This window comes from Oncorhynchus gorbuscha, unplaced genomic scaffold (assembly GCF_021184085.1).
Source record: "Oncorhynchus gorbuscha isolate QuinsamMale2020 ecotype Even-year unplaced genomic scaffold, OgorEven_v1.0 Un_scaffold_1416, whole genome shotgun sequence".
In the NCBI taxonomy this organism is placed as follows: Eukaryota; Metazoa; Chordata; class Actinopteri; order Salmoniformes; family Salmonidae; genus Oncorhynchus; species Oncorhynchus gorbuscha.
The window spans coordinates 1-27,769 of record NW_025746201.1 but is presented as its reverse complement, the minus strand read 5'-3'; the positions used below and the strand labels follow the sequence as shown (position 1 = coordinate 27,769).

At 47.2% G+C, this 27,769-nt stretch overlaps 1 protein-coding gene and 1 pseudogene across 1 annotated transcript; both read right to left on the bottom strand.

Annotated features, from left to right (window-relative positions):
- Nucleotides 1-1,565: 1,565 nt before the first annotated feature.
- Nucleotides 1,566-27,104, bottom strand: LOC124022775 (annotated as a pseudogene).
- On the bottom strand, nt 19,071-23,419 carry LOC124022767 (golgin subfamily A member 6-like protein 6). The gene is made up of 5 exons (XM_046337451.1): nt 23,296-23,419; nt 21,440-21,729; nt 20,945-21,082; nt 19,412-20,745; nt 19,071-19,188 (listed from the first exon to the last, which is right to left on the bottom strand). Exons 2-4 carry the CDS (start codon nt 21,453-21,455, stop codon nt 19,790-19,792), a joined length of 1,110 nt encoding a protein of 369 aa, XP_046193407.1. The 5' UTR covers nt 21,456-21,729; nt 23,296-23,419; the 3' UTR covers nt 19,071-19,188; nt 19,412-19,789.
- Nucleotides 27,105-27,769: the final 665 nt, after the last annotated feature.

Below are 27,769 nucleotides of genomic sequence, written 5' to 3'. Positions count from 1 at the left end.
CCTGAGAAACAGACTAAAGCATTGTTTCATCGAATCAACAACAACAGGTTTGAAAATCAATCACGTTTCTATCTAAAATCATTTTCAGGGACAAAACACGGCGGGACTTTCCATTGCTCTCACATCAGACTGCATGGGGCAGTCCTAGAGGTCAATGGTGCGTTAAAAGAGGAAGAAGAAACAGTGCTGAATATGTACTGGGAAACATAGGGCCACTCCCAAATTCAAGCTGTAAAAAAAAAGACAATATTGATATGAGAAGCTACCATTGAGTAGGATATGAACTTCAATAACTTAAACACCTCATTTTGTACAAATACTATAAAAGCAGTAATGCTATAAAATAGAGTAAACATTTCAAAACAGATATACCGGGGTCATCGTGGCCTGACCTAGTAGTATTACACATGTTAACATGGCTGGTTAAGTAAGAGATATTTTACCTGAGCAGAGAACAAAACCAAAACAGACATGGTTGTTGGAGTATGCAATATCTTTGTTCAATACTTTTAAGTGAGGTATGTCATTTCAATTTGAATATTCAATCAAAAAAAAGAATATTGCTCAATTATAAACATAAACAAACTCAAAGGAGTTATCCCTTTCCAAAAATACATCTAGTTTCTGTCCAGCATCTTAATCTGATTGAAAAGGTCTGATAATGTTATTACTTAAAGCCCAGTTGAAAACAGTGCATTTCTGTCAAAATGAGCATGTTAAAGGGAGACTCAGTAATATGCCTCGACCAGCACCGCAGATACTGAGATGAGCGAGATGCAAGACTTTGCTCTCACACAGTATCTGCGCATGTGCACGGGTTCACTTCACTCTTTTCACAGCGTTGGAACCATGGCACCAAAACAGCAGAGAAGTCGAGCCTCTCGCTTCAACGCTCTTTGTTGTTTGGCTGAAATTGACCCACTACGCTGTTTACTTTCTGCATCTCCGTCATATCGCTGAGTCCACACTTAAACTCAATGACACAGTAGTAGCAATACAAACGACAGAAAAATATGTTGTAAATAAACATTTAAAAGAAAATGACCTAAATGCTCTTAGAACTGAAATGGTTCATCTTTCCTACTATAATAATTTTAAAAAATAGTAATTTGGCGAAATATGAAGTTTGAGTGGAATAGACGAAAATGTAGCCACCATACAGTCAGAACAGCAGTATGGAAAGAGAGGACACAATAGGCTTTCTCCCTGGCCTGTTCATATCCCACTGGGCAGGGAGACACCAGGATGCATCCCAAATGGCACCATATTCCCTTTATAATGCACTACTTTAAACCAGGGCGGGGGTGGCTCTGGGACAGGGAGGTTAGTCTGTACTACAAAGCTCTGGTGTCTTGAGCATCAGATCCATAGGGCTCCCTGACTGTGTGTTGAGCTGAATCACATTGCTGTTGCTCCGCCGTCACTTCCCTGCAGGAGACAAAGCTTCAGTTAACCTCCTCCTAGCTGGTTGTACACCTTATGACAAAAATGTGTCACAGAGAAGCATTGTGTTTGACCAGGCCGTGGTGTGTGTAGAAGGAGCCGTCATAGACACCGTACTGTACCTGGTCATCCTCTGAGTCGGCAGTGATGACGATCCTCTTCTCCACTCTGGTCGCTGACGCTCCTCCTTTCACCACCTGGGACAAGAGAAATAGTCAGAGGCCATGACACAGCTGAGGTGTGTGTGCGGTCTATGGTGAGCCCTTACCTTGGAGATGTGAGTGGTGGTGGTAGTAATGGAGGTGCCACTGGTTTCCCTGCTGCTCTCTGAGGTAATGGACTGAATGCTGCTCAGTGCTGTGGCCTCTTTCCCCCAGTCTGTCCCATCAACTGACACCTGAGAGGAAACAAACAGAAATAATGGCTCCATGGTAACACCTCAGTCATAGGTGCACTGTACTGAACGTTTCAGAAAGAAATGCCATGTATAGATCCCTGAACACGGCCCTGATTGTACCCTGTGGAGGTGGAACCACAGAGTTCCCCAGCTGTTGCATCATCTATATGATCATGGGGTGGCTACCTCTGCAGACTCGTAGCTGATAGTCTGGGTCTGAACGATAGGGACATCCTTAGTGGAGACGTCAGTAGGGAGGGAGTTGGACACGTCTGTGATGGTGACTGTCTGGGTCTGCACCAGAGGGGCTGGGGTGGGAGGAGAACACACTCCAGTCAGTTTGACTGAACGTTGCACATCGACATGAGAAGAGCCGACATGGTTCCTTTCTTCTATACATGTCAAACAGACATATAGGCTCTATATCATATCATTATATCTGAACCGTACATGATGTTGTGTCCAGTGTCTATATACATTATTGGTTGTGCCCAATTGAACATTGCACAGCTGTAACTTTCCAATGTTTCATCAAACACGCCCCTCAAACCACACCTCTCTTTTCATTCACAACTGATTGGGTCCCTCGTTCCCACTCCCCATTCTAGTTTTACCAAGATGTCCTTCCCACCACCACGAGGTCAGAGAGAGAAAGACAATTCATCTAGTGTGTGTCAGAGAGAGAGAAAGACAATTCATCTAGTGTGTGTCAGAGAGAGAGAAAGACAATTCATCTAGTGTGTGTCAGAGAGAAAGACAATTCATCTAGTGTGTGTCAGAGAGAGAGAAAGACAATTCATCTAGTGTGTGTCAGAGAGAGAAAGACAATTCATCTAGTGTGTGTCAGAGAGAGAAAGACAATTCATCTTGTGTGTGTCAGAGAGAGAAAGAGTGTGTGTCAAAGACAATTCATCTTGTGTGTGTCAGAGAGAGAAAGACAATTCATCTAGTGTGTGTCAGAGAGAGAAAGACAATTCATCTGGTGTGTGTCAGAGAGAGAAAGACAATTCATCTAGTGTGTGTCAGAGAGAGAAAGACAATTCATCTAGTGTGTGTCAGTCAGAGAGAAAGACAATTCATCTAGTGTGTGTCAGAGAGAAAGACAATTCATCAATCAGAGAGAGAAAGACAATCATCTTGTGTGTGTCAGAGAGAGAGAAAGACAATTCATCTAGTGTGTGTCTAGAGAGAGAGAAAGACAATTCATCTAGTGTGTCAGAGAGAAAGACAATTCATCTAGTGTGTGTCAGAGAGAGAAAGAGAGAGAAAGACAATTCATCTAGTGTGTCAGAGAGAGAAAGACAATTCATCTAGTGTGTCAGAGAGAGAAAGACAATTCATCTTGTGTGTGACAATTCATCTAGTGTGTCAGAGAGAAAGACAATTCATCTAGTGTGTGTCAGAGAGAGAGAAAGACAATTCATCTAGTGTGTGTCTAGTGAGAGAGAGAAAGACAATTCATCTTGTGTGTCAGAGAGAGAAAGTCAGTGTGTCAGAGAGAGAAAGACAATTCATCTAGTGTGTGTCAGAGAGAGAAAGACAATTCATCTAGTGTGTCAGAGAGAGAAAGACAATTCATCTAGTGTGTGTCAGAGACAATTCATCTAGAGAGAAAGACAATTCATCTAGTGTGTGTCAGAGAGAGAAAGACAATTCATCTAGTGTGTGTCAGAGAGAGAAAGACAATTCATCTAGTGTGTGTCAGAGAGAGAAAGACAATTCAGAGAGAGAGAAAGACAATTCATCATCTAAGACAATTCATCTAGTGTGTGTCAGAGAGAGAAAGACAATTCATCTAGTGTGTGTCAGAGAGAGTAAGACAATTCATCTAGTGTGTGTCAGAGAGAAAGACAATTCATCTAGTGTGTGTCAGAGAGAGAGAAAGACAATTCATCTGGTGTGTGTCAGAGAGAGAAAGACAATTCATCTAGTGTGTCAGAGAGAGCGCTTGAAAGAGAGGAATAGCGACACGGTCCTTATCTCTTCCCATCACCCCCAACACCAGAGAAAACACCATCACTGTGCACCACCTCTGCAGCCGGCTCTAGCTGAACTCAACCATCCTGACCAACACCAGTATGACTACAGTACAGATTCAGTGTTTACAGTTTGGATTCCTTGTAGCCATGCTGCAGAAGGGTGAGTGTACACTGTCCCCCATGGAATCACCCAGACAGAGCAGAGGACAGGCAGAGTACAGGTAGAGGACAGGCAGAGGAGTCAATCAACAGGAGCTGGTCAGGGCAGAGGGAGGGCTACCTGGAAACAGCGTATGACATGGGGAACACCGCTCACGAAATAGGAGGTGTGGGAGGCTCCAGTTATCCTCCCAGACTGCTCCCCCCTTGACCCTGGGTCTGCCGGCTCCTCCTCCTCCAGCACTGTACCCTGGAGCTGATAGGAGTGGGGCAGCTGTGCCCTCTCCACCTCAACGACAGGTACGTGGCTGGTGGTGGTCCCAGAGCTAACATGCTCATCATCCTGATCACATGGCCCTGCCACCCCAGGTGCATCATGACATTTGGAGTCAACCCTATCAGGCCCAGTTTCTGTGCTAGCAGGGCTGGGGCTGGGCCCCCCCGATGGTCTTACAGTGCTGCTGGACTCGTCCTGTTGTAGCGCTGCCTTAGTGTCCAGCTCTTCCCTTATAGGAGTAATACACACACTCTAGAGGAAAGACACAGCACACATATATCCACTGTGTGAACAACAGCAGGGAATGAAACAATGTTTTCCACCATCAAACATGTTCAGCAAGAATTTATTGCATTTTGGGGGGGGTCAAAACTGATTGTCAAAGGGGCATGCAGCAGGACAAAATATATTGCAGTTGACAAGAGTGTTTTACCAAATACCAGTGAACGAAACATAGGTCATGTATACTATAACATTTGATCAAGCTGCCCCAAAGTTACCTCGTCAGTGTTAGATGTGCCTACAAAAAATAACAGTGAATTGTGATGAGGTATACACTGTATACTCAAATATACACTGTAGCTGTCCACTAGTGCAGGGTTCATGTGCTTCTGTAGAAGACTTCATACATGAAATACCACAACACGCCACTAACTAATCCTACTATGACATATGACAACATCGATGTCTGTCTGGATGTGTACAAAAACACCTTCTATTAGTGGAACCTGCACATATCAAAACGGTTCCTACTGTAAAAAGCCACCTGACGACTGTCATTGTCAGACGCACCTCGTCTAGTCCAGATTATCAGATATACAAAAACAGAAGTGGGGTCATCGTCAAGTCTTTAACCTTTTCAGGAAGGAGCAACAGTCTGTAGGAACAGTCAGGAAGAGTTGGGGGGGGGACTGAGCAAGATACACAGGAAGTAAGAGTCACATGACAGGAAGCAGCTTCTGAAGTAGAAGAAGATGATGATGATGAAGAGCTGTGATGAAGAAGAGAAGAAGAAGGAGCTAGAGGTTGATGGCCTGCCTACACACATCCCTCTCTCTGGTCCTCTCCCTCTGGGCTGGCTCGAGGGGCCCCTAGGATGCCACCTCAGCTGCGTTTAGAGTAGAAGTCTTGCAGGGGGCCACGCGGAAGGCGGATGGCGAACTGAGGGGAGAAGGGTGAGGGTGGAGAGGGGGAGAGAGATGAGAGAGGTAGGGGATGTTGAAATGTCTGATGTAGGGTAATGGATAGGAAGGCTATGCAAAGCTGTGTCATGGTCTAAGAGAGGAAGAATGGAGAACGCATGTCTGAGTTGGACTAGGTGGTTATGGGTAACCTGTGGGCCTTCAGACTCTTCAGTTGTGGGCTTGGGGACAGGAGTATCAGTACATGGAATAGCAAAGCAAAGTGAGAAAAAGGAAGTGTGGGAAAGCAGAGTTAGGGAAAGGAAAGGGAAAGCAGAGTTAGGGAAAGGAAGTGAGGAAAGCAGAGTTAGGGAAAGGAAGTGTGGGAAAGCAGAGTTAGGGAAAGGAAGTGTGGGAAAGCAGAGTTAGAGTTAGGGAAAGGAAGTGTGGGAAAGCAGAGTTAGGGAAAGGAAGTGTGGGGCAGAGTTAGGGAAAGGAAGTGAGGGAAAGCAGAGTTAGGGAAAGGAAGTGAGGGAAAGCAGAGTTAGGGAAAGGAAGTGTGGGAAAGCAGAGTTAGGGAAAGGAAGTGTGGGAAAGCAGAGTTAGGGAAAGGAAGTGAGGGAAAGCAGAGTTAGGGAAAGGAAGTGTGGGAAAGCAGGAGTTAGCAGGAAAGGAAGTGGGAAAGCAGAGTTAGGGAAAGGAAGAGAAAGCAGAGTTAGGGAAAGGAAGAAAGCAGAGTTAGGGAAAGGAAGTGTGGGAAAGCAGAGTTAGGGAAGAAGTGAGGGAAAGCAGAGTTAGGGAAAGGAAGTGTGGGAAAGCAGAGTTAGGGAAAGGAAGTGTGGGAAAGCAGAGTTAGGGAAAGGAAGTGTGGGAAAGCAGAGTTAGGGAAAGGAAGTGTGGGAAAGCAGAGTTTAGGGAAAGGAAGTGTGGGAAAGCAGAGTTAGGGGGAAAGCAGAGTTAGGGAAAGGAAGTGTGGGAAAGCAGAGTTAGGGAAAGGAAGTGTGGGAAAGCAGAGTTAGGGAAAGGAAGTGTGGGAAAGCAGAGTTAGGGAAAGGAAGTGAGGGAAAGCAGAGTTAGGGTTAGGGAAAGGAAGTGTGGGAAAGCAGAGTTAGGGAAAGGAAGTGTGGGAAAGCAGAGTTAGGGAAAGGAAGTGTGGGAAAGCAGAGTTAGGGAAAGAGGAAGTGTGGGAAAGCAGAGTTAGGGAAAGGAAGTGTGGGAAAGCAGAGTTAGGGAAAGGAAGTGAGGGAAAGCAGAGTTAGGGAAAGGAAGTGTGGGAAAGCAGAGTTAGGGAAAGGAAGTGTGGGAAAGCAGAGTTAGGGAAAGGAAGTGTGGGAAAGCAGAGTTAGGGAAAGGAAGTGTGGGAAAGCAGAGTTAGGGAAAGGAAGTGTGGGAAAGCAGAGTTAGGGAAAGAGGGAGGCAGGATGGAGGACATGAAGCAGAAAACAAGCACATCACTGAGGGAAAGAGGAGACAGGAGGACGAGCACACAGGTCAACTCTTCTACTCCAAAGTCATGATCTTCAAGTCACAGGGTCATGCAGTTTCTCTGTCCAATCAGGTCTGGTTGTCATGCACTGAGGGGAGGGTCAGACTAAGGGACAGCCAATGAATGAGGAGGTAAAGACAGAGCTGGGCTTAGAAACCTGACCAATAGGTTCAGACACCACATGCCCAAACCATAAGTCCCTTCCCCACAACAAACAGCTGAACATCCAGACAGACTGGGCCACAAGGTGAACAGACTGATCTGTTCCAATCAGTCTGGACAAGGTGTTCTTCAGTTGGCCCATGCAAACAGAAATCTTCCCATTTTAGTAGGGTAGTAATGACAGAAAGCCTTTCATAGACTAGATGGGTCCGGTTGAAGACAAAAGGCCTTTTGCTCAAAGACATGCAATAAGTGTTTGCATTGCATCAACACAAACCAAGAGGAACAAAAAGTAGAACCACAGGATGGTGTTGTGGTTCTCCACCCCAACACATCAACTCAGAGAACACAACAGACAGCCATACAGAGGGAAACGTGTGGTGGGGTACTTCCATTCAGTCAATTCAGGAATATATTCACACATTTCAATTTCTCCTCATCTCCCAAACTTGACTTGCATTGAAATGGAAATGACCCCGACATTGTGTGCTAACATCCATTCCTTCTCTGTGGAATGGGAGAGCTGGGAAGCTGGCGTGAACTACAGAGAACTGAGGGGAGGGGTGTGTGGTGGGGTACGGCACAGTGTCTGGTCTGAGATGGTACTCACCCCGTCGGCATCAGGTAAAGGCTGTCCATTGATGCCCAGGCTGCGGAAGGGGGAGTGAGTAGACAGGCGCTTGTCCCATTCGCTGGGCCCCCGGGACTCTGGGACAGACGCCATGAAGTTCCTCTTCAGCTCACTGATACTAGTATGATGCCTGATGAGATCCTCCTGGGGCTTCTCAAAGTCCTGGAGGGAGGGAGAAGTGGAGAGGGAGGGAGGAAGGAGAGGGGGAGTGGGAGAGAGGTAGGCAGAGAGGAGAGAGAGGGAGGAAAAGGGAGGGGGGAGAGAGAAGATAGAGGGAGGGAGACGAGGGGAGAGAGAGAAGAGAGAGGGAGGGAGAAGAGGGGAAAAAGAGAGTGAGAGAAAAAGAGAGAGAGGTAGAGTGAGAGAGAGAGAGGTAGAGTGAGACAGGTAGAGAGAGAGGTGGGGAGAGAGGTAAAGTGGAAAATAACAAACATTTGGTTTGGAAAATAGGTGTGGAGAAGAGGAGGGACGGAGTAAATGTGTAGAAAGTGGAGAGAGAAAGCAGGTGTGTCAGAAACAATGTCACTCATATGAACATGTTTAGATAATAAACAATGTCAACCAAGCAGCAGGTGACTTTTGCTGTTCTATTTAACTCAAAGCTACAGCGTTAAAGCAGGCAGGAACTCAGTTCATCAGATCGATTCAAAATAAAATAGATTCTCTGAGCTCTCATTGATAAATCAACCCGTTCAATTAGTAAGCAGCACTATATAGAATCTGATCAGGTTACAAATCACAGCGGATGAGAGCGAGGTGATGTTAGCACACATTACTTTTGGTCACAGACGCAGATGGTCACTATGCAGCGACAGCAGCATCCTGTATCTGTGGCTGGATGAATCTTATGGTGATGAGAGCAGTGGAGCTCTTAGACGTCATTTATTCACAAGGACATGAATATATGACTGGGAAGACATCATAAACTAGATTCAGAAAGGGCCACAAATAGTGGACGAGCTGGTGAGTGGAAAGATATGTGGTGGGAGGGAAGGTTGGTGGTGGCCTGCCCTATATGGGTATGGAGATGGCAGAGTGGTGGGAGGGAAGGCTGGTGGTGGCCTGCCCTATATGGAGTATGGAGATGGCAGAGTGGTGGAGAGGGAAGGTTGGTGGTGGCCTGCCCTATATGGAGTATGGAGATGGCAGAGTGGTGGAGAGGAAGGCTGGTGGTGGCCTGCCCTATATGGAGTATGGAGATGGCAGAGTGGTGGAGAGGGAAGGTTGGTGGTGGCCTGCCCTATATGGAGTATGGAGATGGCAGAGTGGTGGAGAGGGAAGGCTGGTGGTGGCCTGCCCTATATGGAGTATGGAGATGGCAGAGTGGTGGAGTGGGAAGGCTGGTGGTGGCCTGCCCTATATGGAGTATGGAGATGGCAGAGTGGTGGAGAGGAAGGCTGGTGGTGGCCTGCCCTATATGGAGTATGGAGATGGCAGAGTGGTGGAGAGGGAAGGCTGGTGGTGGCCTGCCCTATATGGAGTATGGAGATGGCAGAGTGGTGGAGAGGGAAGGCTGGTGGTGGCCTGCCCTATATGGAGTATGGAGATGGCAGAGTGGTGGAGAGGGAAGGCTGGTGGTGGCCTGCCCTATATGGAGTATGGAGATGGCCTGGTGGTGGCCTGCCCTATATGGAGTATGGAGATGGCAGAGTGGTGGAGAGGGAAGGCTGGTGGTGGCCTGCCCTATATGTAGTATGGAGATGGCAGAGTGGTGGAGAGGGAAGGCTGGTGGTGGCCTGCCCTATATGGAGTATGGAGATGGCAGAGTGGTGGAGAGGGAAGGCTGGTGGTGGCCTGCCCTATATGGAGTATGGAGATGGCAGAGTGGTGGAGAGGAAGGCTGGTGGTGGGCCCTATATGGAGTATGGAGATGGCAGAGTGGTGGAGAGGGAAGGCTGGTGGTGGCCTGCCCTATATGGAGTATGGAGATGGAGGGATGGCCTGCCCTATAGAGTGGTGGAGTGGTGGAGAGGGAAGGCTGGTGGTGGCCTGCCCTATATGGAGTATGGAGATGGCAGAGTGGTGGAGAGGGAAGGCTGGTGGTGGCCTGCCCTATATGGAGTATGGAGATGGCAGAGTGGTGGAGAGGGAAGGCTGGTGGTGGCCTGCCCTATATGGAGTATGGAGATGGCAGAGTGGTGGAGAGGGAAGGCTGGTGGTGGCCTGCCCTATATGTAGTATGGAGATGGCAGAGTGGTGGAGAGGGAAGGTTGGTGGTGGCCTGCCCTATATGGAGTATGGAGATGGCAGAGTGGTGGAGAGGGAAGGTTGGTGGTGGCCTGCCCTATATGGAGTATGGAGATGGCAGAGTGGTGGAGAGGGAAGGCTGGTGGTGGCCTGCCCTAGTATGGAGATGGCAGAGTGGTGGAGAGATGGCAGAGTATGGAGTGGCAGAGAGAGGGAAGGCTGGTGGTGGCCTGCCCTATATGGAGTATGGAGATGGCAGAGTGGTGGAGAGGGAAGGCTGGTGGTGGCCTGCCCTATATGGAGTATGGAGATGGCAGAGTGGTGGAGAGGGAAGGCTGGTGGTGGCCTGCCCTATATGCCCTGGCAGAGTGGTATGTAGTATGGAGATGGCAGAGTGGTGGAGAGGGAAGGCTGGTGGTGGCCTGCCCTATATGGAGTATGGAGATGGCAGAGTGGTGGAGAGGGAAGGTTGGTGGTGGCCTGCCCTATATGTAGTATGGAGATGGCAGAGTGGTGGAGAGGAAGGTTGGTGGTGGCCTGCCCTATATGGAGTATGGAGATGGCAGAGTGGTGGAGAGGGAAGGTTGGTGGTGGCCTGCCCTATATGGAGTATGGAGATGGCAGAGTGGTGGAGATGGAGAAGGTGGTGGTGGTGGTGGCCTGCCCTATATGGTAGTATGGAGATGGCAGAGTGGTGGAGAGGGAAGGCTGGTGGTGGCCTGCCCTATATGGAGTATGGAGATGGCAGAGTGGTGGAGAGGGAAGGTTGGTGGTGGCCTGCCCTATATGGAGTATGGAGATGGCAGAGTGGTGGAGAGGGAAGGCTGGTGGTGGCCTGCCCTATATGTAGTATGGAGATGGCAGAGTGGTGGAGAGGGAAGGTTGGTGGTGGCCTGCCCTATATGTAGTATGGAGATGGCAGAGTGGTGGAGAGGGAAGGTTGGTGGTGGCCTGCCCTATATGGAGTATGGAGATGGCAGAGTGGTGGAGAGGGAAGGTTGGTGGTGGCCTGCCCTATATGGAGTATGGAGATGGCAGAGTGGTGGAGAGGGAAGGCTGGTGGTGGCCTGCCCTATATGGAGTATGGAGATGGCAGAGTGGTGGAGAGGGAAGGTTGGAGCCCTATATGGAGTATGGAGATGGCAGAGTGGTGGAGAGGGAAGGTTGGTGGTGGCCTGCCCTATATGGAGTATGGAGATGGCAGAGTGGTGGAGAGGAAGTATGGAGTATGGCAGAGTGGTGGAGAGGGAAGGTTGGTGGTGGCCTGCCCTATATGGAGTATGGAGATGGCAGAGTGGTGGAGAGGGAAGGTTGGTGGTGGCCTGCCCTATATGGAGTATGGAGATGGCAGAGTGGATGGAGTATGGAGATGGCAGAGTGGTGGAGAGGGAAGGTTGGTGGTGGCCTGCCCTATATGGAGTATGGAGATGGCAGAGTGGTGGAGAGGGAAGGTTGGTGGTGGCCTGCCCTATATGGAGTATGGAGATGGCAGAGTGGTGGAGAGGGAAGGTTGGTGGTGGCCTGCCCTATATGGAGTATGGAGATGGCAGAGTGGTGGAGAGGAAGGTTGGTGGTGGGCCCTATATGGAGTATGGAGATGGCAGAGTGGTGGAGAGGGAAGGCTGGTGGTGGCCTGCCCTATATGGAGTATGGAGATGGCAGAGTGGTGGAGAGGAAGGTTGGTGGTGGCCTGCCCTATATGGAGTATGGAGATGGCAGAGTGGTGGAGAGGGAAGGTTGGTGGTGGCCTGCCCTATATGGAGTATGGAGATGGCAGAGTGGTGGAGAGGGAAGGCTGGTGGTGGCCTGCCCTATATGGAGTATGGAGATGGCAGAGTGGTGGAGAGGGAAGGTTGGTGGTGGCCTGCCCTATATGGAGTATGGAGATGGCAGAGTGGTGGAGAGGGAAGGTTGGTGGTGGCCTGCCCTAGTATGGAGATATGGAGAGGTTGGTGGTGGGCAGAGTGGTGGTGGAGGGAAGGCTGGTGGTGGCCTGCCCTATATGGAGTATGGAGATGGCAGAGTGGTGGAGAGGGAAGGTTGGTGGTGGCCTGCCCTATATGGAGTATGGAGAGATGGCAGAGTGGTGGAGAGTGGGAAGGGAAGGTTGGTGGTGGCCTGCCCTATAGTATGGAGATGGCAGAGTGGTGGAGGGAGGTTGGTGGTGGCCAGAGGGATGGAGTGGTGGAGAGGGAAGGTTGGTGGTGGCCTGCCCTATATGGAGTATGGAGATGGCAGAGTGGTGGAGAGGGAAGGTTGGTGGTGGCCTGCCCTATATGGAGTATGGAGATGGCAGAGTGGTGGAGAGGGAAGGTTGGTGGTGGCCTGCCCTATATGGAGTATGGAGATGGCAGAGTGGTGGTGAGGGAAGGCTGGTGGTGGCCTGCCCCTAGAATGTATGCACACATGACTGTATGGCTAAAGCATATATTATTATTATATGGAGATGAAACACTTTCCTACTGTATACCGAGGAGAGTCGACGCTGAAACAAGATGTCAGGAATGTAATGGTAATGCTTCTACTAACACTCAAATGGCCGAGCTTGGAGACGGAACAACATCTCAGCTGCATAACGTGGCCGATCAGTAACAGTATCTACAAACACCACAAATGAAACACTCCTGGCTCCCTTTCATGGAACGTGTATGGTGTGATGTGGGGTGGCAGGGTAGCCTAGTGGTTAGAGCATTGGACTAGTAACTGAAAGGTTGCAAGTTCGAATCCCCGAGCTGACAAGGTACAAATCTGTCGTTCTGCCCCTGAACAGGCAGTTAACCCACTGTTCCTAGGCCGTCATTGAAAATAAGAATTTGTTCTTAACTGACTTGCCTAGTAAAATAAAGGTAAAATAAAAATAAATAAAAATGTCTGGGGAGAAGAGACCACAATCCCAATCATATACTTCGCGAGAAGCAATCAGGAGATACTCAACAACATTCCCCTGAAACAAGTAGCTAGCTGTGTTGAGTTAATATCGCCACACACAAAGCAAATTAGAGGTTACACAGTCAAAATCATCTACTAGCAAAAGCAAAGACGCCTATGTAATACACATGATGTGAATCAGTAATGCCACATGCAAAGCAGCCTGTTGTATTATAGCAGCCAGTAGCCAAAGAGCAAGAAAACAGTGTACAGAGACAGATCTCCAGAAGACGGGGAAACAAACCTCCAACATTAAAAGACTATGTCTGATATAAATTGAGTCACCCTCAGTTCTCTTCGCTCTTTTCTGTGAAGGAACAAAAAAGGAGAAAGGTGTGGGTTCCACGTGACATCATAGCAGACGGCACAACGTGGGACATGCATGGGGAGGGGTCTGCATGCAGAGTGGCCTGGAGCCTCTGGGGGCCACAAGGGCCCTGGAATCCCAGATGTGCAAAGCAGGGGACCCAAGACAGGGCTATTAGAGTGGGTGTCTTGAAGGGGTGGGGCGGTAAAGGTGAAGGGTCAGGCAGGGATACAGTACTCGATAGAAACACTAGGCATCATGAAAACCTAGTCCTGTGTCATGCATGTAAATGTAGCAGCCAATGAGGAATCTTCTTTCAACATTCATTCCTCAAAGGCCCTAACTTTTCTTCCTGTCTGGACTGATGTACAAACCAAAAGCATATGTAATGTATCTCATGTACGTCATCTCAGTCTGTGCACATGACCAATACCAATGCTGTTGTCATAGACAATGTCTGACTTGAACACGAGGTCAACTCAAAGACCTTGTAGTTTGTGAGCAGTATTCAAGTGAAACCAGGAGAATAAAACGAGGAGAGGGTGAAGTTAGTCTTATGGATGGGGGACTTGGCACTGGTGTAAGTTAGAATGGGAGTGGAGTGACTACAATACTAATATAATGCACAAGCAGGAGTCGGGACAAGGTCAAAGGTCTGACCTTCCTCATTTGAACCGGCTCCTCAGTGTGCGTCTGCTCAGACTGGAGTTACCCCAGAGGCATGGAGGAGGAGAGAAGGCATAATGGTGTTAGAATCGTCCACTAGGAGCCTCGTCCCCGTCCATAGCAGAGCCACCTGAGGAACTTGTGATCTGAGGTGTGTCTTTGTTACACTATTATTACTGTGACCAATGGAGGGCAGAAATGATGATGCACAGCTATTCTATTTATAACTATAGAAAAATCAGTATTTTATACTTCTCTTATAAATAATACTATGTGATGAATATAGCAATATCGCTGCTGAGACCAGTCTATCTGTAACTTCTATGACCAGTATATCTGTGTGTGAGTGGTGAATGATGATGATCCGTGTACGGCAGGGGATTGTGGGAGTTGTAGTTCCTAGGTGCAGTACCTTGACCTCAGCTGAGCCCTCGTCCACTGCCTCCACGGTGACCTGCAGCTTCCTGTCGTCCTGGCGGGCTGGCAGCCTGATGGGGGTGGAGGTCTGGGGCTGCTGGAGGTCCAGGGGGGCCATGGGGATCCCTGCTTCCATCAGGGCTGCCTGGGAGAAGACTGGGGCGCTGACCGGACGGGTGGCCTTGTGGGTGGCCACCACTGGCAGGACAGAGACAGGACAGAGGGAGTGTTAGTATTTATATAGATGGTTTTGTATATAGGGCAGGAGAGAGACAGGACAGAGGGAGTAATAGTATTTATATAGATGGTTTTGTATATAGGGCAGGAGAGAGACGGTCTGCGTGCTTTGAGACCATCAAACCCGGTGTAGTGAGAGGTAAACACACTGACAGAGCGCAGAAGAACATCTTGAACATCCACATATACAAAACAAACTTATAATCAACTCCACACACACACACACACTGAGGCCAGGGCACACACAGACTTCAGGTACACACTGTACCTTCACGGGCCAGCTCAGTCTAGTCTAGACTGAGACTAGCAAGGGGAAAAGCTTGGATGAGTTGTAGGAAGCAACTGTTCACAATATAGAACAGGCAGCAAAGCATGGCCATTACTTCTCAACCGTAGCCAACGATGCAAATAGCAGAAGTTGTCCTGACTCATTGAGTTAATAACCAACGATGCACATAGCAGAAGTTGTCCTGGCTCATGGGGTTAATAACCAACGATGCACATAGCAGAAGTTGTCCTGGCTCATGGGGTTAATAACCAACGATGCACATAGCAGAAGTTGTCCTGACTCATGGGGTTAATAAGCTCACGCCTCACTGTGGTATAGTATTCCTAAAGCCGTTAAAAGGAAAACTAAATATGTAAATAAGCAAAGCATAACCAAAGACCCATTGGTTCGTCAAACAACGTATTTTTCAGGGAAAATCCCATGACAAAGCACAACCACGTTGTAAAAGTGTTGGACGAATGTTAGTCAGCTTTTCTGGTAAGTTGAGGTTGGAGAGCGGGTGTGAGATCAACATATTGTTTTAGGGCAGCACGCAAAAACTCAAGACGCAAAGTACCTGCAACCAATTTTTTCTCCCGCAACTCAAACCAATGGTCATCCACATCTCTCTGGGGTTGTGCTGGTCTCTTCTCCTCCTCAACCACCACTCTGGGTTTGGGCTGAGCGGCTGGACCTTTGACCACAGTTATGTCAGTATAGACCTGGAGACGCTCACGTTGAGCAACTGATACAAACACACAAACAGAGCTCTTATCTAAGACACAGCTTACATGCATCGTTAAAGTATCAGTAGAAGACCATTTTGCAAATCTCAAAAAAATTCAAAACAAGCAATAGTGATCTCAATCTGCGATTGAATTATTCCAAATAGGTATGCCGGACAAAATGAACTGATATTTTTGGTAGTTTCAGTCTTTTGGTAGTCTCAGTCTGCAGCTAAAATTAGCAGGAAAAGCAGGGGGATGGGGAAATGAAGAGATGGGGGTACCTAATTCTTTATGGGCAGCATCCAGCAGGACAAACCAGTCATCGTCCATCCCTCTCTGTCTCTGAGGCAGTCTCTGCTGCAGGGTCCTCTCCTCTCTCCACCTCTCCTCCACTATCGTCACCCTTTTCTGGGTTCTCTGCTCTGTGCTCGTCACCATCACATCAACCACAGGGGCAGGTCTAGTTACCACAGCAACTGATACAGACAGACACAGAGTACCCAGGAGACTTGACTATGATACTCTTACCATTCACAAATTATAACACAGTATCTGATTGTGGCCAAAGCTGCACATATCTGATTAGAGACCCTTTATGACACATCATTATAAAAAATATATAGGGGAATGTGAAGCACAACCGAGCTCAGGATGATGTGGTCAGTGGGTACCTGTTGGCATTTTCACAGGCTCTTGGCGAGAGGCTTCAAAGAGCGTGAACCAATCATCACCCTCCTCTCTCTTGGGAGGCAGTGTTTTCACCAGTTCAACCTCCGGTTGACGTCTGTCCTCCACCACTCTATGTGGTTTCCTAGTTTCCTCCACCACAATCACTGTTCTCCGGGGTACCAGCTCTATAACCTCTCTGTCTACATGGAACACTGAAATAAAACAAGGATAACAGGCTTATCAATGCCAAGTAATACACAATCTGGGTTCAGCGCTTTACCAAAGAAAAGGGGCAGACGGTGGTCAAGCAGCAATACCCTTGGGTGTGGTCATTGTCTTGGAGGGAGCGCGGTCCCAGAGCACGAACCAATCATCATCCACTTCTTTAGGTGTTACCAACGGCCCCTCCTCCATCTTAACAGTCTCTTCCATGATCCTCACGGTCTTTGGTGGTTTCTGTTCCACTGTCTCCTTCACCACCGTAACAGCTGTGGTGCTCACATCAGAGTAAATCACCACCACTGGTGCAGCTGATAGAGACAGAAACACAGCCCAACAGTCCACAAGGGATCAAGTATTTTACTAGAACATGTAAATATAATAGTGTAATCCTTGCCAAAAGTTTTTGTGGATAGTCAATAGGCTCACACAACAATTGAGAGCCTTTGGATGCAAGATAAGGGTTGGTATTTGTATTTCGAGTGGCCAACAGCAAGCTTAGAATGGTCAAAGTACCTGCTACTGTAGGGGCAACATCCAGCTGCAAAAACCAATCATCATCCTGCTCTCTCTGCGGTTGTGTTGCCTTACCCTCCAGGGCAACATCTTCAGGAAGTGATTGGACTGCTTCCACCACAAACACTCTTGGTTCAGGCTCAATGGTCAGATGTTTGGCTGGCACAACCTCTGGGTATACCCTATCGCTAACAGCCAGGGAAACTGGAGCAAAAAGACACACAGCGAGCTTGATATACCACAACTACTATTTGAGGGTCCTGTTGATGATTAACCAGTCATAACCCAAGAGATATCATATTCCTAATTCACACAAGAAAAACGCGTAGGTTTGGTTAGTTAGCTTGTTGGCAGTACTGTATGTCTGAGGTACCTGGTGGTTAGTTAGCTTGTTGGCAGTACCGCACGTCTGAGGTACCTGGTGGTTAGTTCGCTTGTTGGCAGTACTGTACGTCTGAGGTACCTGGTGGTTAGTTAGCTTGTTGGCAGTACTGTATGTCCGAGGTACCTGGTGGAACCCCAGCACGTTCTTCACGGACGGCATCCAACAGAACAAACCGTCCATTTCCCTCCCTCTCTCTCTGCTGGTGGTCTCTGCTCTGGGATGATCATCTCTGACTGGAGGATCTCCTCTTGCTGTCCCCACCTCTCTTCAACAATAGTCACCCTCTTCTTAATTGTTCTTTCTATGGTCGTCACATCAACTACAGAGGTTGTCTGGCTTAAATCTGATATACTGGAGTATGCTCACCAAGAGCAACTGATACAGACAGGGGAAAGTTCTTTAGTTTAGGGACTTTACCATGTTCTCCAAAGTTACAAAAACATAGTTTATTCTCAGTCAAAGCTGGGAAATGTACACAAGTGCAACTGTACAAAGATTGTGGTAATTAAGCAGGAACGGTACCTGGTGGTACAATGATCGGCTCCTCACGGACATCAGCAAACAGTGTAAACCAATCATCATCTCTCTCTGGTTGTCGCTGCCACTCCTCTACTTCCCGTTCCTGTTGTGGCCTCGTCTCCTCCACCAGAACCACCACTGGCTTCTGCTGTTCAGCCTTTACCTCAACCACAGGGCTGATCACATCTTGAGAAACCGGTGTTGGCTCTGCTGGAGCGACTGATACAAACACACATAGTACATACCCTTCAGATTCAGCTAGATTTGTTTGGCTCACAAAAAGCCATGTCATCAAAGATCATATTCCCAGATAAACATTCCAAAGTTCATATGGGAAAAGCACTACGGTTAGTCTGCGAGTTTGGTGAGGTGAGTTGGGTATATTTTTGATGGAATCAGGGGCTGAGGCGCAAAGCCTTGAATTGTATGGGGTACCTGGTGGTATATAGGATGTTTCTCTGGGCACGACATCCAGTTGCACAAACCAGTCATCGTCCATCTCTCTTGATGGCTGTGGTGGAAGTAGAACTTCTTCTTGACGTCGCTCCTCTTGCATTACAGTCACCCTTCTCTCCTCTCTCTGCTCTACTGTCGTCAACTCAACCACAGAGGAGACGCTTTCCTCAGGGTATACCGGAATACGCTCTTCCACAGAAGCTGATACAAACACACATTCCTCAGATACTGGAAGATAATTGAAATTACTACACAAAGCAATGTATCTGAAGCCCTTCTCTTGGTGGATAGTCAAATGTCTTGTTAGTTATTCTTATTTGAAAGTTTTCTGCAGCGTATGAAGCACAGGCTCAGGGGAGATGTTGTTAATATTGTGGTGGGACTGGGAAGCAGTGCATGAAAATCATGGAAATACCTGATGGAATCACAGATGGTTCTCTGGGAACAATGTCCAGCAGAACAAACCAGTCATCTTCCATCTCTCTCTGTGACGGTTTCTGTTCCAGACGGCTCTGGTCTTCCTGTACCTCCATCTCCTCCACTACAGTCACCCTGGTCTCCTCTCTCTGCACCACTGTCATCACTTTAACCATGGAAGAGATGGTTTCATCTACGTACACCTGAACTTGCTCTTGCAAAGAAGCTGATACATAAAAGACACAATGAACCGTGAGAGACATGAAGTTCAAAGCCTAGTTCGATGATTAATCAGTCATTGTAGGCCAGTTGTTTCAATCCAAATAATTGAGGCATAGCACGAGCAGCAGGGCTTGATGAAAGTTCTTCATACCTGAAACTGGTGTGGTTGGTACACCTGAAGGAACACGATCAGCCAGGTCCAAGAGCATAAACCAATCATCTTCCTGCATTTGCCACGGTCTCCGTGCTTCCACCAATCCTTTCAGGCTGTTGCTGTGTGGCCTCCACTTCAATGCATTCCCTCTCTGGTGCTCTCTGCTCGACCGTGTCTACTAACACCACAGAGAATCTTGTGGAGACCACAGGCACCAGAGCGGAGTCGGCTGGCATGACTGACAAAGTAGAGACAGCAGTTCTCTCAGCCACACAAATCCATACTGCACCAAAGGTTTATCTTTCAATTGAAATGGCAATTTCAAGAGCTGGTTAGCTTTGCGGAGGGAATGTTTGAGATGGAATTGTCGGTAATTGTGTGGGTGGTGGTAAAGCAAGCGTTTCCATAACGGTTTCAATGGTGACGGGGAGAAGCAAAGCTGATTGGTTGATGGGACCTACCTGGAGGCTTATAAAGAATCTTGTGTGGGAGGCTGTCCAGCAGCACAACCCAATCGTCCTTGTCTTCTGGCTGGGATGGCTGCATATTCACTTCCACTACCTCTTCTTCTTCTTCTTCTTCTTCTTGGGGCTTCTCCATTTGTCTGACTCTATGTGGAACCCTCTCCACATCCTTTCTGAATTTCACCAAAACTTCCCCCTCTGTATAAAAACCATCACCCAGCCTTTCCTCTGATAAAATGTCATCTGATGACTTTTCCTCGAGTGTCTTCTGTGTTCTCCTCATTTCTTCCATTATTCTCACTGTTTTCTTGGTTTTCACCACAGTCTGCTCTCCCTTTGGCATCCTTTCCTCCGACATCTGCCGCATCCTATCCTCTAGACCCCTTTTACCTCTATCAATCCCTCGCCTGAAACCTTCACCTGTTCCACTCTCTCCTGTTTCTCCTCCCTGACCTTTTCCTGTTCTTGGAGCCACTCCTGCTGAATTGTAACTATCGGTAACCCTAACTTCTCTGCCGCAAATAGTTCATTGAATTTCACCATAAGTTGTCCCTCTTTATAAAAATGGCCTCCTATCTGGTCCTCTGACAACTTCTCAGATGCTTTCTTCTCTAGTTCATCTGGAAGACTCTCATCCTGTGTCACTATAGTCACCTTCTTCCTCCTCCTTTCCACTCTTATCTCTCCTCTCCTTTCCTCAAGCCCCTCTGTCAACCCTTCCACCAAAGCCTGATGCTTCCTCTCCTCTAACCATCCTTCATCCTCTTTCAATCCCTTGTCTGAAACCGCCACCTGTTCCACCTGTTCTACCGTCACCTCCTCCATCCCTCCTTCCTGTTGCCTCATCTCTGTCACTATAGTTACACTATTCTGGGTCCTCAAATCTACTCTCCGTACCATAGAGGTGCTCACCACATTTGACCACCCTTCTTCAGATTCCTCTGCCTCTTCCATACTCTCCTCTTTTAGTCCCTCATCTTCCCCTGACTCATCTGGCAGCAATCCTTTGAGAAACACCTCCTTTATCTGCTCCTCCAACTCATCTACTTCCTCCACATTCTCTTCCGCTGCCTCTACCACCTCCTCCTCTACTTCTACCCCTCCCTCCTCCTCCTGCTGCTGCCTGGCCTCCACCTCCTCCTGTATCCTCTCCTCCAGCTCATCCACCTCCTGCAGCCGTTCTTCCAAAACCTTCACCTCCCTCAGTCTCTCATCCAGCACCTCTACCTCCCTCAGCTTCTCCACCAGGAACACCCCTTCCTGGAGCCTCTTGATCACCTCCCTCCTCTCCTGCCTAGTCTCCTCCTTCTCCAGGGAGACTGGGGGAGAGACTGAGGAGGGGCAGATTGGGGTTATCAGTATAGGAAGAAGAGGAGTGTAGCCTATTTAGTGTGGTGAAACGTTCAGAATGTTACAGACAGAAATGATGATTCCCTGTTCTACCAGACAGACAATCATGTCTGTTCTGCAAAACTCTATTTCTGTGCTAATGAACAACCGCTAGTGAATGTATATAGTATGACGACTCACATGGAGGTGTGTCTGCAAACTCAAAGCTGTGGTCCAACTGCATGACCCAGTCATCACTTTGTTCCTGCCTTGGCTGTAGCAGCCTCTCCAGAATGTTGGCCGTGGCCACCTTTGCCACCTGGGCAGTGCGGTATTTGACTGAGGACATCACAGAAACATTTAGAACAGAGCGGATCCCTTAGATATGGAAAAATAACGTAGCACGTGAGCACACTGCAAACAGAGGATCATCAGTAAAGCATACTTACCACAGTACCACAGCTCTACATCAACGAGGGCCAAGCACCATTGATAAGATAGCAACATTAAATAAGCCAGTACATGACAGAGCAACATCTTTAAAGATGTCATCACGGTCGGTGGCGAGCTTAGCAGGTTCACCTTCCATCACTGTCAACTTCTAAAGCACACCTCGACGGGGAGGATTCATTGTCAAAGCGAGGATGCACACAGCGACAGCTACACCAGGTACAGAATGAGGTTAACAACAGATACCTGGCGGTTTCATCATGGGGTAGGGGACATAGGGAAGGAGGGTCGTCTGCCCAGCAGGACAGACCAATCCTCCTCTTTCTCCTTCTCCAGTCTCCCCTGCTGCTGTTCATCAGACACTCGTCCCTGCCATGTCCGACTGACCGTTTGGCCTGTCTCAGTCTCCTGCCATGCCTGTCTGACCGTCTGGCCTGTCTCAGTCTCCTGCCATGCCTGTCTGACAGTCTGGACAGACTTGCCATCATCCCAGCTCTGAGTAGAAGTCTCCACAGAGAAAGTCTCCCCCCCTCTGGCTGTTGATAGAACATGAGGTAATGGTGTTACTGCAGGAGTTAATGGTGAAGTTAGATGGAGGAGAGAGTAAGGCAAAGCTCCCCTCCACAGCTCTGCATTTCAGGGGTTTTCAGAGCAAAGCTCCCCTCCACAGCTCTGCAATTCAGGGGTTTTCAGAGCAAAGCTCCCCTCCACAGCTCTGCATTTCAGGGGTTTTCAGAGCAAAGCTCCCCTCCACAGCTCTGCATTTCAGGGGTTTTCAGAGCAAAGCTCACTGATTTAGTAAGCAAATGGAATTCAATGTATCTGGCAGGCAGATAGCAAATTAAGTTAGTACGAGACTACCACACAATTCTCTGATCTGCAGAGCTAGACGTTTAGTTCCAAGCACAGGAATGGCAGTCTCCTGGACACAATGATGTCCATCATCAAGCAAAACAACACGAACCAAAGAACTAAAGGCTCTCTTTAACAAGCAACACAACACGGGCCAAAGAACTGAAGGCTCTCTTTAACAAGCAACACAACACGGGCCAAAGATCTGAAGGCTCTCTTTAACAAGCAACACAACACGGGCCAAAGAACTGAAGGCTCTCTTTAACAAGCAACACAACACGGACCAAAGAACTGAAGGCTCTCTTTAACAAGCAACACAACACGAACCAAAGAACTAAAGCCTCTCTTTAACAAGCAACACAACACGGACCAAAGCACTGAAGGCTCTCTTTAACAAGCAACACAACACGGACCAAAGAACTGAAGGCTCTCTTTAACAAGCAACACAACACAGACCAAAGAACTAAAGGCTCTCTTTAACAAGCAACACAACACAGACCAAAGAACTGAAGGCTCTCTTTAACAAGCAACACAACACAGACCAAAGAACTAAAGGCTCTCTTTAACAAGCAACACAACACAGACCAAAGAACTGAAGGCTCTCTTTAACAAGCAACACAACACGGACCAAAGAACTCTTTAACAAGCAACCAAAGAACAACACAGACCAAAGAACTAAAGGCTCTCTTTAACAAGCAACACAACACGGACCAAAGAACTGAAGGCTCTCTTTAACAAGCAACACAAACACAAAGAACTGAAGGCTCTCTTTAACAAGCAACAAAGAACAAAGAACTGAAGGCTCTCTTTAACAAGAAACACAACACGGGCCAAAGAACTGAAGGCTCTCTTTATGACGAGCAACACAACACGGACCAAAGAACTGAAGGCTCTCTTTAACAAGCAACACAACACGGACCAAAGACTCAAGAGCTCTGAAGCTGCTGTTAGTCAGTCATAAGCTGTTAGAAGTGAATGGAGCATCAATGTAACTGTAGCTGTGATTGATTGGCAGGTCATTCTGAGCTGCCCTTGGTGAGTCACCAGCGTTGACCCAAGCTGGCCTAAGATTAGGCCTCAGCATAAGGGTTGGAACTAATGAGATGATGAGAGGACTGACAGAGCGAAGGGTTAGATCAAGCTGACTCAAAGCTAAAGTATGTAGTTCTCTAGCAAGGCTGAACTGAGGTTGCTCTATGTAAGCGGAGTCAAAGCTTCAATGATGGTCTACATGGTTCCTGATTGGCTACCTGGTGAAAAGAAAGTCTGGGGTTGGTCAGATCCCAGCATGAAGAACCAATCGTCATCCTCGGTCTTGTTTGGACTAGCAGAGAGCTGCGAGGCTTGGGAGATCATCTCCAGCTACAAGAGTGGGACAAGTTGGTGAGAGACTAATCCTGAAGTCGTGCGCGCTGGCACAAACACACACATTCACACACACAAAAAAGCACATACTGTAATACACGCATACACACAATACACGCATACACACACCCACACCTTCGTCGATGGTGCGGGACAGCCTCTTGCTGGCGGACCGTGTGAAGCGCGGGGCGGGCCGGGCGATCATGGAACTGGCCTGGCGGGTCTGGGCCTGGGTACGGCCACTGTACCTGAACTTTGACCCCAGCGCCAGGAACCGGGAGCGGGACGACGGGGGCTCCACGGACGACACCCTGGGGAGGAGAATCACACAGTCACTCACAGTTTCTAGACACGCTTATTATAATGATTTGGTTTCATAGTTCATAATAGCTTGGCCAGTGATGTGATGAATCAATAAATCACATCACTGGGCCAGCTTAACTCCAGCTTTAGTAAAAGCTTAGTCATGTTCCTCCAATGGCATACGGCCAGGTGATTTAGACCAACCTCATGTTACCTGAACCATCTTCATCCAGGGCTCCTCCTGTATGACCGACTTGTCACGCACAGTGCTGTGAAAAGGGTTTGGCCCTTTTCCTAATTCTATACTTTGTATATTTTAATACTGAATGTTATCATATCTTCAAACAAAACATAATATTAGATAAAGGAACCTGAGTGAACAAATGACACAACAATTACATACTTATTTCATTTATTTCATGAACAAAGTTATGCAACACCCAATGTCTGTGTGTAAAAGTAATCGCCCCTTACACTCAATAACTGGTTCTTCCACCTTTAGCTGCAATGACTCCAACCAAACGCTTCCTATAGTTGTTGATCAGTCTCACGTCTCTGTGCAGGAATCTTCTCCCCAAACCATCACACTACCACCACCATGCTTGACCTTGGTATAAGAGTTCTTACTGTGGAATGCAGTGTTTGGTTTTCGCCAGGCATAATGGGACTTTGACTCATCAGCCAGGTGCTTCTTGGCAAACTTGAGTCATCTTTTTGGACAAGATGGGTCCCATTATGTCTGGCGAAAACCAAACACTGCATTCCACAGTAAGAACCTTATACCAACGGTTAAGCATGGTGGTGGTAGTGTGATGGTTTGGGGTCAGGATGGTGGTGGTAGTGTGATGGTTTGGGGTCAGGATGGTGGTGGTAGTGTGATGGTTTGGGGTCAGGATGGTGGTGGTAGTGTGATGATTTGGGATGCTTTACTGCCTCAGGACCTGGACACCTCGCCTTAATAGAAGGAACCATGAATTCTGCTCTGTATCAGATAATTCTACAGGAGAATGTCAGGCCATTCGTCTGTGAGCTGAAGCGTAGCTGAGTCATGCAGCAAGACAATGATCCAAAACACACATTCAATTCTACATGAAAATGGTTAAAAAGCAACAAATTTGAAGTTTTGTAATGGCCTAGTCAAAGCCCTGACCTAATCCAAATGGAGATGTTCTGGAAGGACTTGAAATAAGCAGTTCATGCCACTCCATTTGAAAACCCACAAATGTTGCTAAGCTAAAGCAGTTCTACATGGAAGAGTGGAACAAAATTCCTCCACAGCGAGAGATGTGGTTGAAGATCTGACAACATTCAGTATCAAAAATATGCACAAATAGAGAAAATCCGTAAGGGGGCAAATAATTTTCACAGCACTGTAGCAGAGTTAAACTACCAGCGGTGCTAATAGAGTTACTCTCAGAAAGGTTATGCTGCAGGGGCCAATTAGAATGCACAAGGGATTGGTAACCTGAGAATAGCCCCGGTTGTCGGGCAGTAATGGGGGCAGATGACAGAATTAAATAGAACACTTTTATTGTATCCCTATGGAGCAGATGATCCAGGAAGTGGAGTAGGTAGAAGTTGCCCGCCCGTAACCGCTGATATGGGATCAGATATTGTTTTAATGTCCTAATGGTTAAGGTCAGGATTTGGGAGTAGGATAATCTGATCCTAGATCTATGGTTAAGGGTAACTTGTTAGTTGGAAGCAGGGTGAGCAGTGGTGTAGCGGAGGTTAAGTGCACGTTGGCTCGACTGAACATTTTAGAAGAAGAAAAACGTTTGCATTTATAAGCCAATTTCCTGAAATTCTACAAATTTCTCCATGGAGCTAAGAGACATTTTTGCAATTGTAAGGCTAACTTCGTGCAATCCTACACATTTTGCCATGCAGCTAAAAAGGTTGCAGGTTTAAAGCAAATTTCCTGGGATTCTACATATTCTGCCATGGGAACAGAGAGATTATTTTGCTGTTTAAAAGCAAATTTCCTGCAATCCTATGCATTTTGCCATGGCTAACGCTGTGTTCTTTCGCTCAAACATTACAAAATCTCTACCGTTAAAATGAATTGTTTAGGGATTTGTCAATTCTCCCTGACTATCTGGTTTTTGTTTTGCTGATTGTTAGTTCTCAAAGATAATATTATTAGACCATTATAGGCAAAGCCCTGTCTAACCCGGGAGGGAGGTCTACTAAGCTATATGGAATTGTTTTGAGAAGATCATACCAAGGATCATTTAGCTATTTGATTTTTAATTTTAAGACCCTTGAAGTATACATCTTTTTTATTATTATGAATGAATTATTTGATGAAAATGTGTACTTGGCCTTACTGCTATTAGCACATACAACGCATAGAATAACAGATACATGGTGCAACAGATAATCCCCCCCAGAACATCTAAAGGAAGTTTGTTCTGACGTGTCTGTCCTATATCTGAGAGACAGATACATGGTGAAGATAATAGAACATCTAAGGAAGTTTGTTCTGACGTGGAAATCTGAGAGATAGAAGATAGATCAGGAAACTTTTTATACATGTATTTAACCCTAAACAGTCTCAATATATAGTTCCATTCATTTTGTCAACTTAAAGTACAAGGAAATGATTTCACTCTGCGTGAACAGCGATCACGGTTTCACCCACCAGCTAATTATTCACCACTGTATCACTGAGGACAGTGAGCTACTCACCTGAAGAAGGTATGGTGTTCCACTGAGGCCTTCCACAGCTTCTTGGAGGCCTTGTAGTTGGGCAGCTTGAAGCCGATTGTGCTCTCATACTGTTCTTGTTCAGAGGGACGGATCTTGATGAAGAAGCTGCTTCGCTTGTAGGAGATCTTGAGGACTTTGGGCCAGGGAAACGATTGATCCTCAGCTTGTCCTTATATACCATGAGACCACCAGAACACACCCCTAGAGTGATGTCCACACCCTCAAGATCCTGTGAGCATGTAGAAAAAGTACATTCGGTAAAGATGATCAATATGTTCTATATACCCTCATCATATACACTATAGGCATCTTTCCGTCACTTATTCCTGCATTTACCTCAGCATGCCACTAGGAGGCAGCCTCGGCTACACTTTCAGCAGCACAGATGAATCTCTTGTTTGATGATGACAGCGATTTTGTAATTAAAAATCTGTGGCTGCTAGAGTTGCCTAACCTTGTTATTCCCAAATCATGCACTTCAATTTGATAGTTTTCTACTTTTTCTGACCGCTCTTAAAAATATATATAAAAAAATTCCTTCTATAGATAGAAGTGTTCCAGTCCTAGATTCCAGAACATTCTAAAGTGTACCTTGGCTTGGTGCAGATCCACTCCATACATAGACAGCTTCTTGGCATTCTCCAGAAACAACATGTCTGCCTGGGCTGGACTCATGGATCTGGAGACAAACACAGAGATGGGTACAGCAGGTATCCTGAGTGGTTAGAGCGTTGGACCAGGAATTGAAAGGTTGCTGGATTGAATCCCTGAGCTGACAAAGGTAAAAATCTGTTGTTCTGCCCATGAACAAGGCAGTTAACCCACTGTTCCCCAGTAGGCCGTCATTGTAAATAATAATTTGTTCTTAACTGACTTGCCTAGTTAAATAAAGGTTACATAGAAGAAGAGGTAATGTAAACAGGTCGGTGTAGAGCATGGTGCTTGCAACGCCAGGGTTGTGGGTTCGATTCCCACACAGGGACAATTACAATAATGTTTGCACTCACAACTACTGTAAGTCTCTCTGGATAAGAGCATCTCTAAATGACTCAAAAGTAAACATGTAAGGATGCAAGTTATCAGCTATATAAGTGCAGTTATCAGCTATATAATTACATGTTCATGGTGTGTGGCATCTGTGCATACAGTGCACGTGTACAGCAAGGCTTGCCATGTGTAAAACTAGCATATACGAGAGTCTGCTGCTCTTTCCTCCTAAAACCCCACATCTGACCTGTATGTGACATTCTGCCGCTCCATTCTTTATCAGAGCTCAGTATTTAGTCTGGTCTTTTTAGTCTCCAGTATAGTCTTTTCTACATTACTCCAGTATATAGTCTGGTC

What these genes read in the sequence shown, in the direction of transcription:
- LOC124022767 (XM_046337451.1), bottom strand. An exon ending in GTTTGCAGACACACCTCCAT is followed by an intron (nt 20,746 to 20,944) that starts GTGAGTCGTCAT and finishes GCCCCTCCTCAG; the next exon opens with TCTCTCCCCCAGTCTCCCTG.